At 45.2% G+C, this 17,840-nt stretch overlaps 1 protein-coding gene across 1 annotated transcript in view; it reads right to left on the bottom strand.

Annotated features, from left to right (window-relative positions):
- abca5 (ATP-binding cassette, sub-family A (ABC1), member 5) overlaps positions 1-17,290 on the bottom strand; it is a 90,299-nt gene extending 73,009 nt beyond the window's left edge. The window contains exon 1 of the mRNA XM_055654157.1: positions 16,838-17,290. Within this exon, the coding sequence (XP_055510132.1) occupies positions 16,838-16,942 (105 nt within the window). The 5' untranslated portion in view covers positions 16,943-17,290. The remainder of the gene's footprint in view (positions 1-16,837) is intronic.
- Between the last annotated feature and the right edge of the window lie 550 nt (positions 17,291-17,840).

Genomic DNA, 17,840 nt, shown 5'->3' with positions numbered 1-17,840 from the left:
CACTAGAAGTGTAGCAGAGGGGAAGTTCTAGGATTTTGACTCGCGGGCGACAAGAGAACTATAACATGTTTCTAAGGCAGGATGGTGTGCAGCTTGCAGGGGAATCTACAGGTGGTGGTGTCCTAACAGCCGCAATCCTCGTGCCTCCTGGTGTAAGGGTTAATGCCGTAGTTGCCATTTCATTTTAAATATAGCAGACATATTGGGGCCGAATGGGCTAAAAGCAGGCTTTGCAGATCGACCTTCGCGGCAGTAGAAGTGGCTTTTATCAAAGACAGACATTCCAATGTCTGGAGCTAATATCCTGTAGTGGCTTCTAATCACACAATAGGGCCGCATTATTATAGCAGCTGTTTAACCTCGAGCTTAATTAAAAACCCTATTGTATTCTTTGTGAAGGCTTTTTTTTTATCGGGACTCTCACCTTTTTTCTCTGTTGTCAGCTGAGCAACATTGGCAGCTTTTTAGATTGCCAAATGACAGTTTAGGTGGTCATTTAAAATGGCTTGCATGACGCGTGTGATAATGTGCTCGGACGAAGTGCATAGTTACCAGTAGGAATTATACTCAATGAAGAATTCACATATTATTTCTGCTTCAAATAAAGTCACAAACTAAACATATTCACCAATCAAGACATGATATATACCACAATGACATGCAGCAAAATTATAATACAGTATCTCAACTCTTTTTACACGTTGCAATGAATGCAATTTCTATTAGTTCTTTCCACTTCCAAACAAAAATGTGGTTGGATTATTCAGTGTATGATCAACCCAGTGTATGAGACCAAGCGCAGGCTTGGCGATCGCTTCGCCCAACACCTCCGCTCGGTTCGCAATAACCAACCTGGTTTCCCGGTGGCTCAGCACTTCAACTCCCCCTCCCATTCCGAATCCGACCTTTCTGTCCTGGGCCTCCTCTAAAGCCAGAGTGAGGCCCACCGTAAATTGGAGGAGCAGCATTTCATATTTCGCTTGGGCAGTTTACACGCTAGAATTTAGAAGATTGAGGGGGGATCTTATAGAAACTTACAAAATTCTTAAGGGGTTGGACAGGCTAGCTACAGGAAGATTGCTCCAGATGTTGGGGAAGTCCAGAACAAGGGGTCACAGTTTGAAGATAAGGGGGAATTCTTTTAGGACCAAGATGAGGAAAAAAAAAATTCACACAGAGAGTGGTGAATCTCTGGAATTCTCTGCCACAGAAGGAAGTTGAGGCCAGTTCATTGGCTATATTTAAGAGGGAGTTAGATGTGGCACTTGTGGCTAAAGGGATCATGGGGTATGGAGAGAGGGCAGGTACGGGATACTGAGTTGGATGATCAGCTATGATCATATTCAATGGCGGCGCAGGCTCGAAGGGCCGAATGACCTACTCCTGCACCCATTTTCTTTTTCTATGTTTACACCCCAGCAGTATGAACAATTACTTCAATTTCAGGTGGTCCCTGCTTTCTCCTCCCCTTCCCAGCTCTCCCACAGCCCACTGGCTCCGCCTCTTCCTTTCTTCTTCTTCCCCATCCCTCACCATCACATCAGTGTTAAGAAGGGTCTCGACCCGAAACGTCGCCTATTTCCTTTGCTCCATAGTTGCTGCCTCACCCATTTACACAAGTTCTGTTATCCCACTTTGCTCACCTACTTCCTATACATTTGGGGCAATTTTACAGAGACAGGTTAACCTCCAATGCCAATGCGTCTTTGGGTTGTGGGAGGAAACCCACACGCTTTCAGGGAGAATGCAAATTCAACACAGACAGTGCCCGTGGACAGGATCGAACACAGATCTCTGTCGTGTGAGGCAGTAAGTCTACCAGCTGTGCAACTATATTTTGTTTTCCAACACACAAAAAATTATACGTTGATAACTTTGGTTACTAAAAACAAAAAACTATCCATTTTCACTCTTAAATCTCTAAGTGACACCATGTCCCCCTTTACAGCTACTGTATGTTTTAATTCAGTTAATTGGCCATAAAGTTGTTGCCTAAAAGTGCCAGAGACCCGGAATTGATCCTGAATATGGGTGCTGTCTGTATGGAGTTTGTTCCTTTTTCCTTTGATCACATGGGTTTTCTCCGGGTGCTCTTGTTTCCTTCCACATTCCAAAGTCTGAAACCTATTTCAGACCCAACCCAAAACGTAATATTTTCCATTTGTCCTGAGATTCTATCTGACCTGTTGAGTTACTCCAACTTTTTGTGTCTATCTTCAGTTAAAACCAGCATCTGCAGTTCCTTCCTACACACACAATACTATACGATCAAACTTTATTAATCCCAGGAGGGAAATTGTGTGTGTGTGTATGTAATATATACACACACACACATATATTTTTATATAGTTACTAGACTAAGTGGGACCCATTGGGTCCCATGTTCATAAGGGAGGGCTGGTCCCCCAACGCAATATTCCACCTCTCCATCAATTCTAATATTGGTGGCCAGTGGGGGGGGGGGGCTTTCTGGAGTGCTGGCATGGGTTATTGGGGTGGCAGCTCTGTCCCTCAAGACAAGATACAAGATACATTTAATTGTCATTTGGACCCCTTGAGGTCCAAACGAAATGCCGTTTCTGCAGCCATACATTACAAACACATAGACCCAAGACACAACATAATTTACATAAACATCCATCACATTGCTGTGATGGAAGGCCAAATAAACTTACCTCTCCACTGCACTCTCCCCCCCCCCCCCCGATGTCAGAGTCAAAGTCAAAGCCCCCGGCTGGCGATGGCGATTGTCCCGCGGCCATTAAAGCCACGCCGGGTGGTGCAAGGTCGCACACCGGGTCTTGGTGTTAGAGCCCCCGGCGTGCGCTCGCAGAGTCCCGTGGCCATTCCAAGCCGCGCGGGGCGGTGATGTCAGGCCCCGCTCCAGGAGCTCTTCAACCCCGCAACTCGGGCGGGAGAAGTCGCCGTTGCGAGAGCCCTGAAAAGCGGTCTCCCTCCAGGGACCCGCGGGCTCCCGGTGCCGCCGTCCACAGACCTGCCGTTGAAGCCTCCGACTCTCCGGTCGGGTCGCAGCAGCAGCAGCAGCAGCAGCGCTCCTCCACCACTCCACCCGCTCCAGACTCGGCCAGCCCCGCGACGGCGATGGTGAGTCATCGGCACCAGAGTCCCCGGTTTCTTCCTGTTGGAGGCCGCTCCTCGTTGCAGCCCCAACGATAACGGAAACCCGACGAGAAAAGGTCGGGTCTCCCGTGCAGGGAGAGATTTAAAAAGTTTCCCCCCTCCCCCTCCCACCCCCACACACACACACCCCAACAAAAAATAACAAAAACTACATAAAAACATAGACAGAAAATAATAAAACGCGGACAGACTGCAGAGGCCGCTGCTGACGAGAGTCGCGCCGCCCACCGGGCTCAAGCCTGATCTGCTGGCAGCTCACTCGTGTCTGGTGGGCTGGCAGTTGACTCATGACTATTCCTTGAAATTCTATTTCAAGCAGGGTGCAAGTCCACCAAATTCAAATCCATGTTCCTACCATTTCAAGCAGGGTTCAAGGCCACCGAATTCAAGTGCAGTTTCCAACCACTTCAAGCAGGCTGCAAGGCCACCGAATTCAAGTGCAGTTTCATACCACTTCAAGCTGGATCCAAGGTCACCAAATACAAGTACAGTTTAATATCACTTTCAGCAGGGTGCAAGGCCACCAAATTCATTGCAGTTTTATTCCACTTCAAGCAGGGTCCAAGGCCACCAAATTCAAATGCAGCTTCATACCATTTCATGCAGGGTGAAACCACCATAAAACCACACAAAACACCAAACTCACAGTTCAGTAGACATTCAGTGTGTTCAGTTGATTCACAGCTCAGACAGAGTCATGACCTCTCCCTCCCCCATCATGCAGAGACTGAGCCACACCTACACTTCTGGGTTTTATTACCCCCTCCCCCTCCCACCGGAAAATGTGTGGCTTTCAGGGCGTGATTGACAGGAGCGAGATTCTCAACATTTTTTAAACACTAATAACACTTTTATTTTTCATTAATGGGAAGAATTCTCTGCACCTGCTCAGCGGAGGGGGGACTGAGTAAGATGGCCAAATATCACAGCCGTAAGTGTAGCATTTTATCTAAAATCAATATACAGTGTTAGCGTTATTTTTTTAAACACTAATAACACTTTTATTTTTCATTAATGGGAAGAATTCTCTGCACCTGCTCAGCGGAGGGGAGACTGAGTAAGATGGCCAAAAATCACAGCCGTAAGTGTAGCATTTTATCTAAAATCAATATACAGTGCAAACAGGAAATAAGTGCATTTGCATTAGTGCCTTTTAACTTCAAGCCAAAGCACCCAAGCCACCATTTGCAGTAAATAGTGCATTTCAACTTCAAGCCAAAGCACCCAAGCCACCATTTGCAGTTAGTGCCTTTCAACCTCATGCCACCATTTGCAGTAAGTAGTGCCTTTCAACTTCAAGCAAAGCACCCAAGCCACCATTTGCAGTAAGTAGTGCCTTTCAACTTCAAGCAAAACACCCAAGCCACCATTTGCAGTAAGTAGTGCCTTTCAACCTCAAGCCAAAGCACCCAAGCCACCATTTGCAGTAAGAAGTGCCTTTCAACTTTAAGCCAAAGCACCCGCCACCATTTGCAGTAAGTAGTGCCTTTCAACTTCAAGCCAAAGCTCCCAAGCCACCATTTGCAGTAAGTAGTGCCTTTCAACTTCAAGCCAAAGCACCCAAAACAACCATTTGCAGGCACTGCCTTTTTACTTAAAAAAAACATATTTTCATTTTCAAACCACATTAAGGGTACTCACAGTTGTGTAGACATTTGTTCAGTGTCATTCAGAGCTCAGAGAGACGTGACCCTTGGCTTCATCCATCTTGCAGAGAGTGAGTGAAGCACACCACTTCCTGGTTTTATAGTCCCTCTCCCTCCATCCAGCAGGTGCAGCAGAGAGAATGGTGATTTTTTTTAAACTTCAAGCCAAAGCTCCCAAGCCACCATTTGCAGTAAATAGTGCATTTCAACTTCAAGCCAAAGCACCCAAGCCACCATTTGCAGTAAGTAGTGCCTTTCAACTTCATGCCATCATTTGCAGTAAGTAGTGCCTTTCAACTTCAAGCCAAAGCACCCAAGCCACCATTTGCAGTAAGTAGTGACTTTCAACTTCAAGCAAACCACCCAAGCCACCATTTGCAGTAAGTAGTGACTTTCAACTTCAAGCCAAAGCACCCAAGCCACCATTTGCAGTAAGTAGTGCCTTTCAACTTCAAGCCAAAGCACCCAAGCCACCATTTGCAGTAAGTAGTGCCTTTCAACCTCAAGCCAAAGCACCCAAGCCACCATTTGCAGTAAGAAGTGCCTTTCAACTTCAAGCCAAAGCATCCAAACAACCATTTGCAGGCAGTGCCTTTTTTATTTCAAACAAACCATATTTTCATTTTCAAACCACATAAGGGTACTCACAGTTGTGTAGACATTTGTTCAATGTTTTCAGAGCTCAGAGAGACGTGACCCTTGGCTTCATCCATCTTGCAGTGAGTGAGGCACACCACTTCCTGGTTTTATAGTCCCTCCCCCCTCCCTCCAGTAGGTGCAGCAGAGAGAATAGTGATTTTTTTAAACTTCAAGCCAAAGCTCCCAAGCCACCATTTGCAGTAAGTAGTGCATTTTGAACTTTAAACCAAAGCTCCCAAGCCACCATTTGCAGTAAATTGTGCATTTCAACTTCAAGCCAAAGCACCCAAGCCACCATTTGCAGTAAGTAGCGCCTTTCAACTTCATGCCACCATTTGTAGTAAGTAGCGCCTTTCAACTTCAAGCCAAAGCATCCAAACAACCATTTGCAGGCAGTGCCTTTTTACTTCAAACAAACCATATTTTCATTTTCAAACCACATTAAGGGTACTCACAGTTGTGTAGACATTTGCTCAGTGTTATTCAGAGCTCAGAGAGACGTGACCCTTGGCTTCATCCATCTTGCATAGAGTGAGTGAAGCACACCACTTCCTGGTTTTATAGTCCCTCTCCCTCCCTCCAACAGGGGCAGCAGAGAGAATGGTGATTTTGTTAAAACATTAATATCTATCTGATTTGTCATCGATGGGAAAAATCCTCCGCACCCTTAAGGCAGAGGGGGGCTCTGGGCGAGGTGGCCAAAAATGATGGCCGTAGGTGGCGGCGTTCTGTCGGAAATCACAGCACAGTAGACCAAAAGCAGTCAAGATCAGAGATTTAGTAATATAGATATATTCATGTATAAATATACACTGGTCCGAGAACACTAACGCAATTATCAAAAAAGCTCATCAGCGCCTCTACTTCCTGAGGAGAGTTGGATTGTCAAGGAAGACTCTCTCTAACATCTACAGGTGCACAGTCGAGAGCATACTGACCGGTTGCATCGTGGCTTGGTTCAGCAATTTGAGCGCCCTGGAGAGGAAAAGACTACAAAAAGTAGTAAACACTGCCCAGTCCATCATCAGCTCTGACCTTCCTTCCATCGAGGGGATTTATCGCAGTCGCTGCCTCAAAAAGGCTGGCAGTATCATCAAAGACCCACACCATCCTGGCCACACACTCATCTCCCCGCTACCTTCAGGTAGAAGGTACAGGAGCCTGAAGACTGCAACAACCAGGTTCAGGAATAGCTACTTCCCCACAGCCTTCAGGCTATTAAACCTGGCTCGGACAAAACTCTGATTATTAATAACCACTTTCTGTTATTTGCACTTTACTAGTTTATTTATTCATGTGTGTATATATTTATATCATGGTATATGGACACATTTATCTGTTTTGTAGTAAATGCCTACTATTTTTCTGTGTGCTTAAGCAAAGCAAGAATTTCATTGTCCTATACAGTGACACATGACAATAAACTCACTTGAACTTGAACACTGTTTTGGTTTCTCGTTTATAACACTGTTTACAGAGTACTATGTTTACATATTCTGTTGTGCTGCTGCAAGTAAGGATTTAATTGTTCTAACTGGCACGTGAGAGAATAAAACACTCTTGACTTACGTTACACAGAAAAGCTGGAGAAACTCAGCGGGTGCAGCAGCATCTATGGAGCGAAGGAAATAGGCAACGTTTCGGGCCGAAACCCTTCTTCAAAGAAGGGTTTCGGCCCGAAACGTTGCCTATTTCCTTCGCTCCATAGATGCTGCTGCACCCGCTGAGTTTCTCCAGCTTTTCTGTGTAACCTTCGATTCTCCAGCATCTGCAGTTCCCTCTTTAACTCTTGACTTACGTCGCTGATGTGTGGGTTAGAACTAGTGTACGGGTGATCGGTGGTCGGCGTGGACTCGGTGGGTCCTTGGGCCTGTTTCCACGCTGTGTCTTTAAATTAAACTAAAAACACTAAAACCAGAGGGAGTCTAAAGAAGGGTCTCTACCCGAAACGTCACCCAATTTCTTCTATCCAGAGATGCTGGTTGCTCCATGGAGTTCCCCCACACAATTAAAGCATGGAATAGTCTTCACTCTACCATAGTTACCCAACCAGACACAACTAAATTTAAGGTAGCTCTTTTTTTTGTCATGAGAGTTTTATTGTCATGTGTCCCAGACAGGACAATGAAATTCTAGCTTGCTGCAGCACAACAGAATATGTAAACATAATACAGGAGGTAAAAGTTCAGTGTGTTTATATACCATAGACCATATATACACAATAAATCAACAAATAAAGTGCAATAGGCTGTTATTGTTCAGAGTTTGGTGTTTGGTGATGGACCCCCCCCCACCACCTCCAGTTTAAATTTGATTTAGAATATTTTTGGAGGACCAGGAAACCAAGAAGCAAGAGTTACTCCAAGCAGTTACTCCAGCTCCAGTAAGTGATTCTGCGTTGGTTTTCAGCGGTCGCAGCGAGGCGGCGACCAGACAGCAATGGGGGCCAGATCTCCCACAATGCAAAGGGAGAGAGAAAGTGCCCGGCGCCGACCAGTTGCCGTGGCAGTGCCCAGGCGCAGGGCGGCTGATGATGTGCTGGCCGTGGTTGTTCGCATGTGCAGGGGGAGGATGTGCTGGCCGTGGCAGTGCGCATGTACAAGGCGGCCGGCTGTGCCGGCGAATGAGGAGCGGCGGAGAGCGGAGAACCGGCGGCCCGTACACGGATGGCGGGCGGAGATGTAGAGTAACAGGGAGAGAGATAGTGAGGGGGATCCACTCAGAGTTGAACGGCAGGTGACCCAGGTGCATGCCAAGCCGGGCAAAATTACACAACTTTTAGGTTGCACGGCAGGGCGTTACGTGGCCATTGGCACCCGGGCAACCGTTAATTTCGAGCCCTGTTTATGTTACAGTGGAATATTACTGAATGTGTTTTAGCTGCTTCAAGGGTATAAATATTGCCTGTACTTCTTTGTATTTTCTTGAGAAGGCAGTAGCAGGTGACTGCGAATGGTACGTTACACTCAAGTCTCTGCGAGTCTTCTTCCACCATGGTGTTTAAGTAAAAGCTTTTAACTGAGCCTTGTGTTCTTTGAATTATTTCACAGTTAAGTCTAGGCGACTATCAATGGCAAAGTTCAATAAAAATGAATTGCTTCTAGATTGCATAATTGAAATAAATAACAACTTTCCAACCTCGGAAAGGAAATTAAATGAAAAGACATTTGAAGGAAAAAAAGTGCAGTTCCAAAAGCTGATTTTACGGTCAAATATCAGACAAAGGAGGAAGCATTAATCATGGCTCAATGAATCAATGTCGGCTCACATTTAAGCAGCAAACAATTTCACCTTGAACAGGATGGTGAAAAGATTTCCATCAGAAATTAAATTCAATCATAAATTGGCCTTTTAAAATAGAGCACACAACAGCAGGGGGTAAGACGTGGATTTTTCAACCAGGAACACAACATAATTACCTTGAAACCTGTGTTCATTTCGCAAAGTTTAGAATATTGATTTACACATTTGCTTTCATATTTGGCCAGTTGATTTTCATAGCATACCATCATTAACAAACTGCCTGCCCTCTAATTGATCCTGAAAATTCAGATCAATGCAAAGAAGTATAAAATTGATTCTATCTGTCAAGATTAAAAATAAAAATTGAATTCTGCCAATGTGATTAAATTTAAATTGATAGTGACATTACATCAACATTTTCAATTCAGATTTCACACTCTTTAGGTTCAAAGAATGGATAGAACAGAGTCAGAGAGTCATCGAGTGATACAGTGTGGAAACAGGCCCATTGGCCCAACTTGCCCAAACCGGCCAACATGTCCCAGCTACACTAGTCCCACTTGCCTGCGCTTGGTCCATTATCCCTCCAAACCTGTCCTATCCATGTAAGTGTCTAACTGCTTCTTAAACGGTGGGACTGCCCCAACTACCTCATCTGGCAGCTTGTTCCATACACCCACCACCCTTTGTGTGAAAACGTTACCCCACAGATTCCTATTAAATCTTTTCCTCTTCACCTTGAACCTATGTCCTCTGTTCCTCAATTCCCCTACTCTGGGCAAGCGACTCTGACCATCTACCCGATCTATTCCTCCCATGATTTTGTACACCTCTATAAGATCACCCCTCATTCTCCTGCGCTCCAAGGAATAGAGACCCAGCTTAATCTCTCCCAATAGCTCACACCCTCTAATCCAGGCAACATCTTCATAAATCTTCTCTGAACCCTTTCAAGCTTGACAATATCTTTCCTATAACATGGTGCCCAGAACTGAATACAATATTCCAAATGCGGTCTCATCAACGTCTTATACAACTGCACATGACCTCCCAACATCTATACTCAATACCATGACTGGTGAAGACCAATGTGCCAAAAGCCTTTTTATCTACCTGCGACTCGACCTTCAAGTAACCAGGCACCTGCACTCCTAGATCTTTCTGCTCCACTACACTCCCCAAAGACCTACCATTCACTGTGTAGGTCCTGCCCTTGTTAGAAGTCCCAAAATGCAACACTGCACACTTCCCTGCATTAAATTCCATCAACTATTCTTCAGCCTACCTGGCCAATCGATCCAGATCCTGTTGCAATCTTTCATTATCTGCAAAACCATCTAAGGTGGTCACAAAATGCTGGAGTAACTCAGTGAGGAATTGAGGCAATTGAGGAAATTCAGAGTGTCTCCGAGGATCCTCGAGTGCTTCTACTCAGCGGCTGCGGAAAGCATCTTGTCTGGAAATATTACCATCTGGTTTGGGAATTGCTCTGCCCAGGACAAAAAGGCTCTGCAGAGAGTAGTGCGTTTGGCTGAACGCACTATGGGAACTTCACTCGCCCCCCTGCAGGAACTATACAACAGGAGGTGCAACTCCAGAGCAAATAAAATCATGGGAGACCCCTTCCACCCATGCAACGGACTGTTCCAGCTGCTACGGTCAGGCAAACGCCTCCGTTGCCATGCAGTGAGAACGGAGAGGTTGAGAAGGAGTTTCTTCCCAGAGGCCATTCGGACTGTAAACTCCCATCTCACCAGGGACTAACTTCACTGAACGTTTTTCCTTCCAATATTTAATATGTAAAAGAATATGTGTGTGTTTATGATTGTGTTTATAGTTTGTTTGTCTTTTTGCACAAAGTCCGCGATCATTGCCACTTTCATTTCACTGCACATCTCGTATGTGTATGTGACGAATAAACTTGACTTGACCTGTGGGACAGGCAGCATCTCTGGAGAAAAGGAATGGGTGATGTTTCAGGTCGAGACCCTTCTTCAGACGTCTGAAGAACGTCACCCATTCCTTCTCTCCGGAGATGTTGCCTGTCCCGCTGAGTTACTCCAGCATTTTGTTTGCCTTCGATTTATACCAGCAACTGCAGTTCTTTCATGCAAAACCACCCACTTTTGAATCATCAGCAAACTTGCTAATCTTGACCTGTATGTTCTCATCCAAATCATTGATGTAGATGACAAACAGTAACAGGTCCAGCACCGAACCCTGAGGCGCACCACTAGTCACAGGCCTCCAGTCTGAGAAGCAACCTTCCACCATCAACCTCTGCTTCCTTCCATGGAGCCAATTTACTATCCATTCAGCTATCTCTCCTTGGATCCCATGCGATCTAACCTTCCAGAACAGCCTACCATGCGGAACCTTGTCAAATGCCTTACTGAAATCCATGTATACAACATCTACAGCTCTGCCCTCATCGAACTTTTTGGTCACATCTTCAAAAAAATCAATCAGATTTGTAAGACACGACCTCCCAAGTACAAAACCATGCTGACTATCCATAATCAGCCCTTGCCCATCCAAATGTTTGTATAACCTATCCCTCAGAATACTCTCTAGCATCTTTCCAACTACAGATGTTAAGCTCACCGGCCTATAGTTCCCAGCATTTTCCTTGCAGCCCTTCTTGAAAAGACGCACAACATTTGCCACCCTCGACTTCCGGCACCTCCCCTGTATTTAAGGACGATTCGTAAATTTCAACTAGGACTCCCGCTTTTTCTTCTCTGGTTTCCCACAATGTCCTCGGACATATTTGCATTACAGATAGTTCTGTTATAACACGATAGCTGTGTTCCTAAGAAACATCACGTTATAGAAAATAGTGTTATAAAAACAAATGTGCTGATGAGGAAAAGCAGTTAGGGATTGGAGTGTTTCAGACTCACAATAAAAAATTATATTTTTTCTCTACAGGATTTTCAGAAATTGTCAGATTCAATGGCCAACCACAGTGAAACTGACAATCCGTGCCAGTTTCACTGCACCCCAGACATTACTTAATGAGCAGGTTACATGGAAACAGGTTCTCCTCTCCCCCCACCCAACTATTTTTCCTCCTTGTCAATTTTCCAACTTACTTTTCATTGGTTCTCTAAATCACAATGGAAATCGCCTTATAACCAATTTGGCCCGCACAATACAAATGGTATTCCCTGATTAATTAATGGTGTTCCATAATTCATTAATGGTGTTATATCCAATTCTGGGTATGAAAACATAAATTCTGGCAGAACTAACTGCATACCTAAGTAGACACAAAGTGCTGGAGAATATGGATAGATGGTGTTGTGGGTCAGGATTCAGGACCCTTCTTCAGACTGATTGTGGTGAGGGAGAAGTGGAGAAAGCTGGAAGAGAGGATGGGTAGGCCAAAGCTGGCAGGTAATAGGTTAATTGGTATACCTGGTTGGTTTGTTTCTTTCTACCTGTGTGACTATGCAAGGATTGGGGTGAAAACACTTTTTATGCCACACTGTTTAAGAAAGAACAGCAGGTGCTGGAAAAATTGAAGTGCTGGAATGCTGGAGAAACTCTGCGAGTGAGGCAGTATCTATGGAGAAAAGGAATAGGCGACGTTTCGGGTCGAGACCCTTCTTCAGATTGATGTCGGGGGGGGCGGGAAAAAGAAAGGAAGAGGCGGAGAGCATAGGCTTGTGGGAGAGCTGGGAAGAGGGAGGCCAAGGTAGATTACACCCCTGCGGTATGAACATTAACCTCTAATTTCAGATAGTCCTTGCTTTCTCCCTCCTTCCCCTCCCCGCTCACAGCACTCCCACAAGCCTACTATCTCCACCTCTTCCTTTCTTTCCTCCCCCCCCCACCGACATCAGTCTGAAGAAGGGTCTCGCCCCGAAACGTTGCCTATTCCCTTTCTCCATAGATGCTGCCTCACCCGCTGAATTTCTCCAGCACTTTCTGTCTACCTTTTATGCCACACTTGTACTTTTGGCTCCAGTGCTAAGAACCACACGTTAAGACCCTTAGAAAAGACACTAAGAAAATTCACTTGAAAGATGCCAAGAAAGAAATACATCAATTGTACTGACAAACTACGTGTTCTCCATGGGGCACAGAAAAATTAATAGAGCTGTTCGGAAATCATAAATGATCTTGATGAAGTAAATATGGAAAAACTATTGTCTTTGCATAGTGTCACTAACCAGAATGTACTGATTTCAATGAAATAAATAAAGGAAACGGGAGGAAGGAAACTAATTTCCACAGCTTGCTACAACAATCTGGAACACGCTGCGGATGTGATGGCAGGACACAGTTCAACAACAATTTTCAAAAAGGATGTTGGATAAATATTTCAACATGAAACTTTACAAGGGCATAGGGCAGGCAGATGGACTACTGCCGACTGAACACTTCAGTCAAGGACGGCGCTGGATTGCTGGGCCCAAATGCTTTCCCACCATCATTCTATGATCTTATAAAAGCAGCTAAAAGCTCGAGTCACTGGCTATAATGATGGCCATTTCCTGGAAACTAGCACAGACTATATATATTTCCTCCTCAGGCTTGGTCAAATTCCTTTGTTATAAAACGTCTTTTGTTTAAGAATACTATGTAAATGCAAGTGGCTGATTTGAAGAGGACTCGACATGGAGTCAGAGTTCAACAGATGAAATGTGTCGGGTGCAAAATGTTGACAGGTGCAATCAAACCTATCCACAAAAGCCAGTGTTTAAAGGAACAAGGAATAAATAGATCAGCTGGGCTCTTGCATGAATATTGGAGAAGGCTCACATGGGTCAAATGCGAATATTTCTTCCTCCTTTGCAATCGTCAAACCCAAGTACCTCCAGATTTTTGGGAAATGTCAGTAATCATTCCTATGTCTGTTTCAAATCCATAAAACAACAACTTTTAGAAGAATAACAATATTTAAAGCATATTTGGACAGGTACGTGGATAGGAAAGATTTAGAGGGATATGGGTCAAACGTGGGCAAATGGGACCAGCTTGGTTGGTGTGCACGAGTTGGGCTGAAGGGCCTGTTTACGTGTTGTATGACTATGATTCTAGGCATCAAGCCATGAGAGTTTAGAGATATCAATGTAGTAGAATACTCTTTGGACCCCAAGTAAAAAGACATAGATCCTACAGTCATCAAAACACTACATTTGATAACGTAGTGTTCTTACAGTGCAATATATGGTCAGATTCCACGCGAATCACGTGTGCCAAATATTCAAAGATTAATGTAAATATTCAACAACAACATGCATAACCCAAGATAGCCATTTGCTGATTGAGCCAATAGACCAGGATGTGGTGAGCAGCAAAGATCCTATAGCAGAGCAAGATGGACCACTCCTGCTAAATGCAATGGGCTGACGTGTAGTACGCAACGGAACGGAAGCCTTTTTTTCATCCATTTCCGTAACTGGACCCGACCCAACCCGACTCGCAATGTAATCAACGTTGCGGGAGAACAGTTTGTGTGAATTAAATAAATTAAATTAAAATTCTGAAAATGAGGAGAAGATTTTTCCCAAATAACTTTTATTTTGACAAGGATGTTTCCGTAATCGGCTTCCATCTCCGCACTATTATCCTATGGGAACTTTGGTGCGGAGACGGAAATATTCTACGAAGGGCGCTCAGCATCATCAAGGACTGCTCTCACCCCAACCATAAACCATCTTACCATCCGGGAGGCACTACAGGTCTCTCCTTTGCCGGACCAGCAGGTCCAGGAACAGCTTCTTCCCTGCGGCTGTTACATTATTCAACACTGTACCTCGGTGATTGCCAACCACCCCCCCCGACATTCCTTCCTTAATAATTGCACTACTATGACTGTATGCACGTAAATATATTTATTTATTGCTTATATTCTATGTCGCTCATCTAGGGAAATGCTAACTGCATTTCGTTGTCTCTGTACTGTACACTGCACAATGACAATAAATTTGAATCTGAATCTGAAATGGGGCATTAAATTACCCATGAATCTGTCCATGACCGGGCTACATCATTTTCGTCGAGTGGACTATCTTGCTCGCTATAGGATCTTTGGTGAGCAGGGCTGAGTAATAGTACAAGCACAAGAGCATTAATCCACAAGTGGGTGGGGGAGGGAGGGATGCTGGGAGCAAAGGCTGGGAGAGAGGAACAGACACCCATTCCTATCGGATCAAACAAGATAGAAATGTTTAACATTTGCAGCATCAGAATCCACCCACTATTTCCATGCTACCAACAAGAATACCTTTTCAGACTAACCCCATTTTCAGTTTCCACTGAATCGTTGTTTTGAACATGAGGTCCTCGTTCTGGCAAACCTTAAACACAATATTGGTTTCTGTCATTTATCTGGGAAGCGAGTTTTAAATTCCAAGTGTTTTTTTGGTAGTTTCAACCTCCATCTAACTCTTTCACAAATAATTTTAATCTATGGCACCCAGACCATAAACTCATGCCAAAGGGAACAAGCCCCACCCACCAAACCTCTCAATTTACACCTCCACTCGATCTCCCCTCAGCATCTTCAAATACAAACAAAATCACTCCAACTAAGCCAGTCATTCCTCATAACCTGAAAAAGTTACTTTTAATTAAACAAACAGGTTCGCTTCTTAATAAACAAACAACTCACAACGCGGTGAACTTTACTTATTATCGGCCGATGGAAGTGGCAAGGAAAACCCCAGTCAAGTGAGCAATACAGACACTAGGCTGTCCTCAGTCCACTTCTCTGAACAACAGGATTACATGGTATTATATACTGTTTTTTTGTCACCTTAACACATTCCACAAACATTAGTCATGGTCAGAGGTACAGAGAATGCACGTTACTTCAGGATGCGTCTGAGCTGTCTCGTTACATCAGTTGCATCAAAGGCATCCTGTCATGTGGTACAAGGACTTTACATCTCAAAGGCATCGGACATTGGTACAAGGTATTTTACATATTAAAGGCATCGGACATTATCTCAATACGCAGCAACCCGAGGCAAGCCTAGACCAAGAAGGGTTTTGGCCCGAAACGTTGCCTATTTCCTTCGCTCCAAAGATGCTACTGCACCCGCTGAGTTTCTCCAGCATTTTTGTGTACCCTCGATTTTCCAGCATCTGCAGTTCCTTCTTAAACAGCAAGCCTAAACTTGCCTTTCTGTATCAATCTACTGGAGAAAAGCCTGCTTTGAGACTAAATATAAGCTGGCCCATGAATCCATTTAATATTTTCTTTTATTTTTTAACATAATTCAGCCTTATCAAACCCTCTCCAACCCTGACACCTCATCTGTCCATCTCTGCCATCCCCCGATGAGTTGTGTAAAATGGTGACCACGGATGTACCGAGTTCAGCTGTTTGGATCAATATTTTACAATAACAACATTATGCAACAGATTATCCTAATTGCCATTAAAAAAAAAAAAACTAGTATAATCAAGCATAAGATTTTAGTTTTGCTAATTATTTGATCAGTTTTATTGCTACACATTTTCTGAATTTTCCAAAGGAATCTTCATCTACACCTCCATACCAATCCTTCAGCTTTCAAATGTCTGTCACTTTGTACCTTTTAGCCTTAGTTGTAACATTGGGTTCTTCAGTAGTTTGAGCAAAGCAAAGTGCTGGAGGAACTCTGTGGGTCTGGCAGCATGGGAGGGGGGAGGGGAGGGAGATGGACTAATGACGTTTCGGGACAGTTTGAAAAAGGCTCCCTACCCGAAACCAGAGATCTTATGCTATAAGATCTTTGCCCGAAACATCTGTATGTCCATTCCCTCCACAAATGCTGCCTGGCCCACTGAGAGTTCCCCCAGCACTTTGCGTTTTGCTCAAGACTCCAGTTTCTACAGTCTATGTGTCTCTATTCGGTAGTTTGACTGTTTGAGAGCTTCCGGGTCCAAGAAGCAATAACCCTTAAATATTATCACCGTAAGCATCATCTCCAGAAATTTACAAACAAGTCATCGACTCATTGACAAAGTTGTTGACACCAACCGCAGTCTCTGATTCTATATGTTACATGGGCAATCGGTGTTAGCACTCTGGGCAACATCAAGCGAATCTTACAAATGCAAACACATGTGGACGAGGACTTTAGTTTACCTGTAGCTACAAACAATAGCAGGTACCGGTGCACAGAATGAGAGAGTAACCCAGCATTCCTGCAGAACATGTACTTTACCTGCAAGGTCTGATCCTTGTTCCGCCACTTGATGAGGAAGTTTCTGTAGAGAAGTGCTTTGGTCTGCTGCCAAATTGCTGCTTCTCTCGTCTGTATTCTCCCCATCTTGTTAATTGTTCCAAAACAAAAATAATAAAGAGGTTTCCCGGGCAGACAGAGACGGCAACTCCGTGCCCGCGGCGGCTGTGATGATTGTGTCGGAGGCGAGAGAGTGGAGAGAGGGTCGGCGGCCCCCGTTACCCCAACGCCCGGCTCATGCTACAGGTCGCGGCCGCAGTGACCATCTGCATGGGCGGCGGAGATCAGCTCACTGAGGCGCTGGAGCCGGTGGCAGGAGAGCGCCGTCCGCTGGATGAACGCAGCCTGTCAACCGGGCCCAGCCTGCTTCAGCTCGGCCCCGCCCGCCGCTTGTTAGCCCGACCCCGACCCGGACCACCCTCAGCTCAGCTCCGCCCCACTGCCTGTCAACCCGACCCCGACCCACACTCCACCCGCCTCTCCCGGGCTCGACCCGCCAGCGCCGCCTCACACCCTGACCGCCCGCCCACTGCCGCCTCACACCCGGCCCGCCCGCCCACTGCCGCCTCACACCCGGCCCCGCTCCCACCACCGCCCCCACCCCGCACTCGCAGCCCCCCGACAACTGCGCCCCCAAGCGGCACCTCCTGGCCCGACACACACTCGCCGGGAGCTCTGCTAGAACGCGAGGAAGGTCGTGGTGTAGGTAATGGTCTTGTAAACCCAGTTGTGCCGGTGAAGGAAAGTCTTCGACTGTTGTGGGAGAAGGTGGGGTTTGTCCAACATCCTTCCATTGCTTATGTAGGACTTCCATGCATTGTTGATCATAAACTTCTCAATATCACCCCAATTCGGACTGTAAACGCCTTTCTCACCAGGGACTAACTGTACAGACGTTTTTTCCTTCCAATATGTGTGTTATGATTGTGTTTATAAGTCAAGCGAGCATTGCCACTTTCATTTCACTGCACATCTCGTATGTGTA

This window comes from Leucoraja erinacea, chromosome 23, assembly GCF_028641065.1.
Source record: "Leucoraja erinacea ecotype New England chromosome 23, Leri_hhj_1, whole genome shotgun sequence".
In the NCBI taxonomy this organism is placed as follows: domain Eukaryota; kingdom Metazoa; phylum Chordata; class Chondrichthyes; order Rajiformes; family Rajidae; genus Leucoraja; species Leucoraja erinaceus.
The sequence above is the reverse complement of the archived record's forward strand: the minus strand, read 5'-3'. Positions and strand labels throughout refer to the sequence as shown.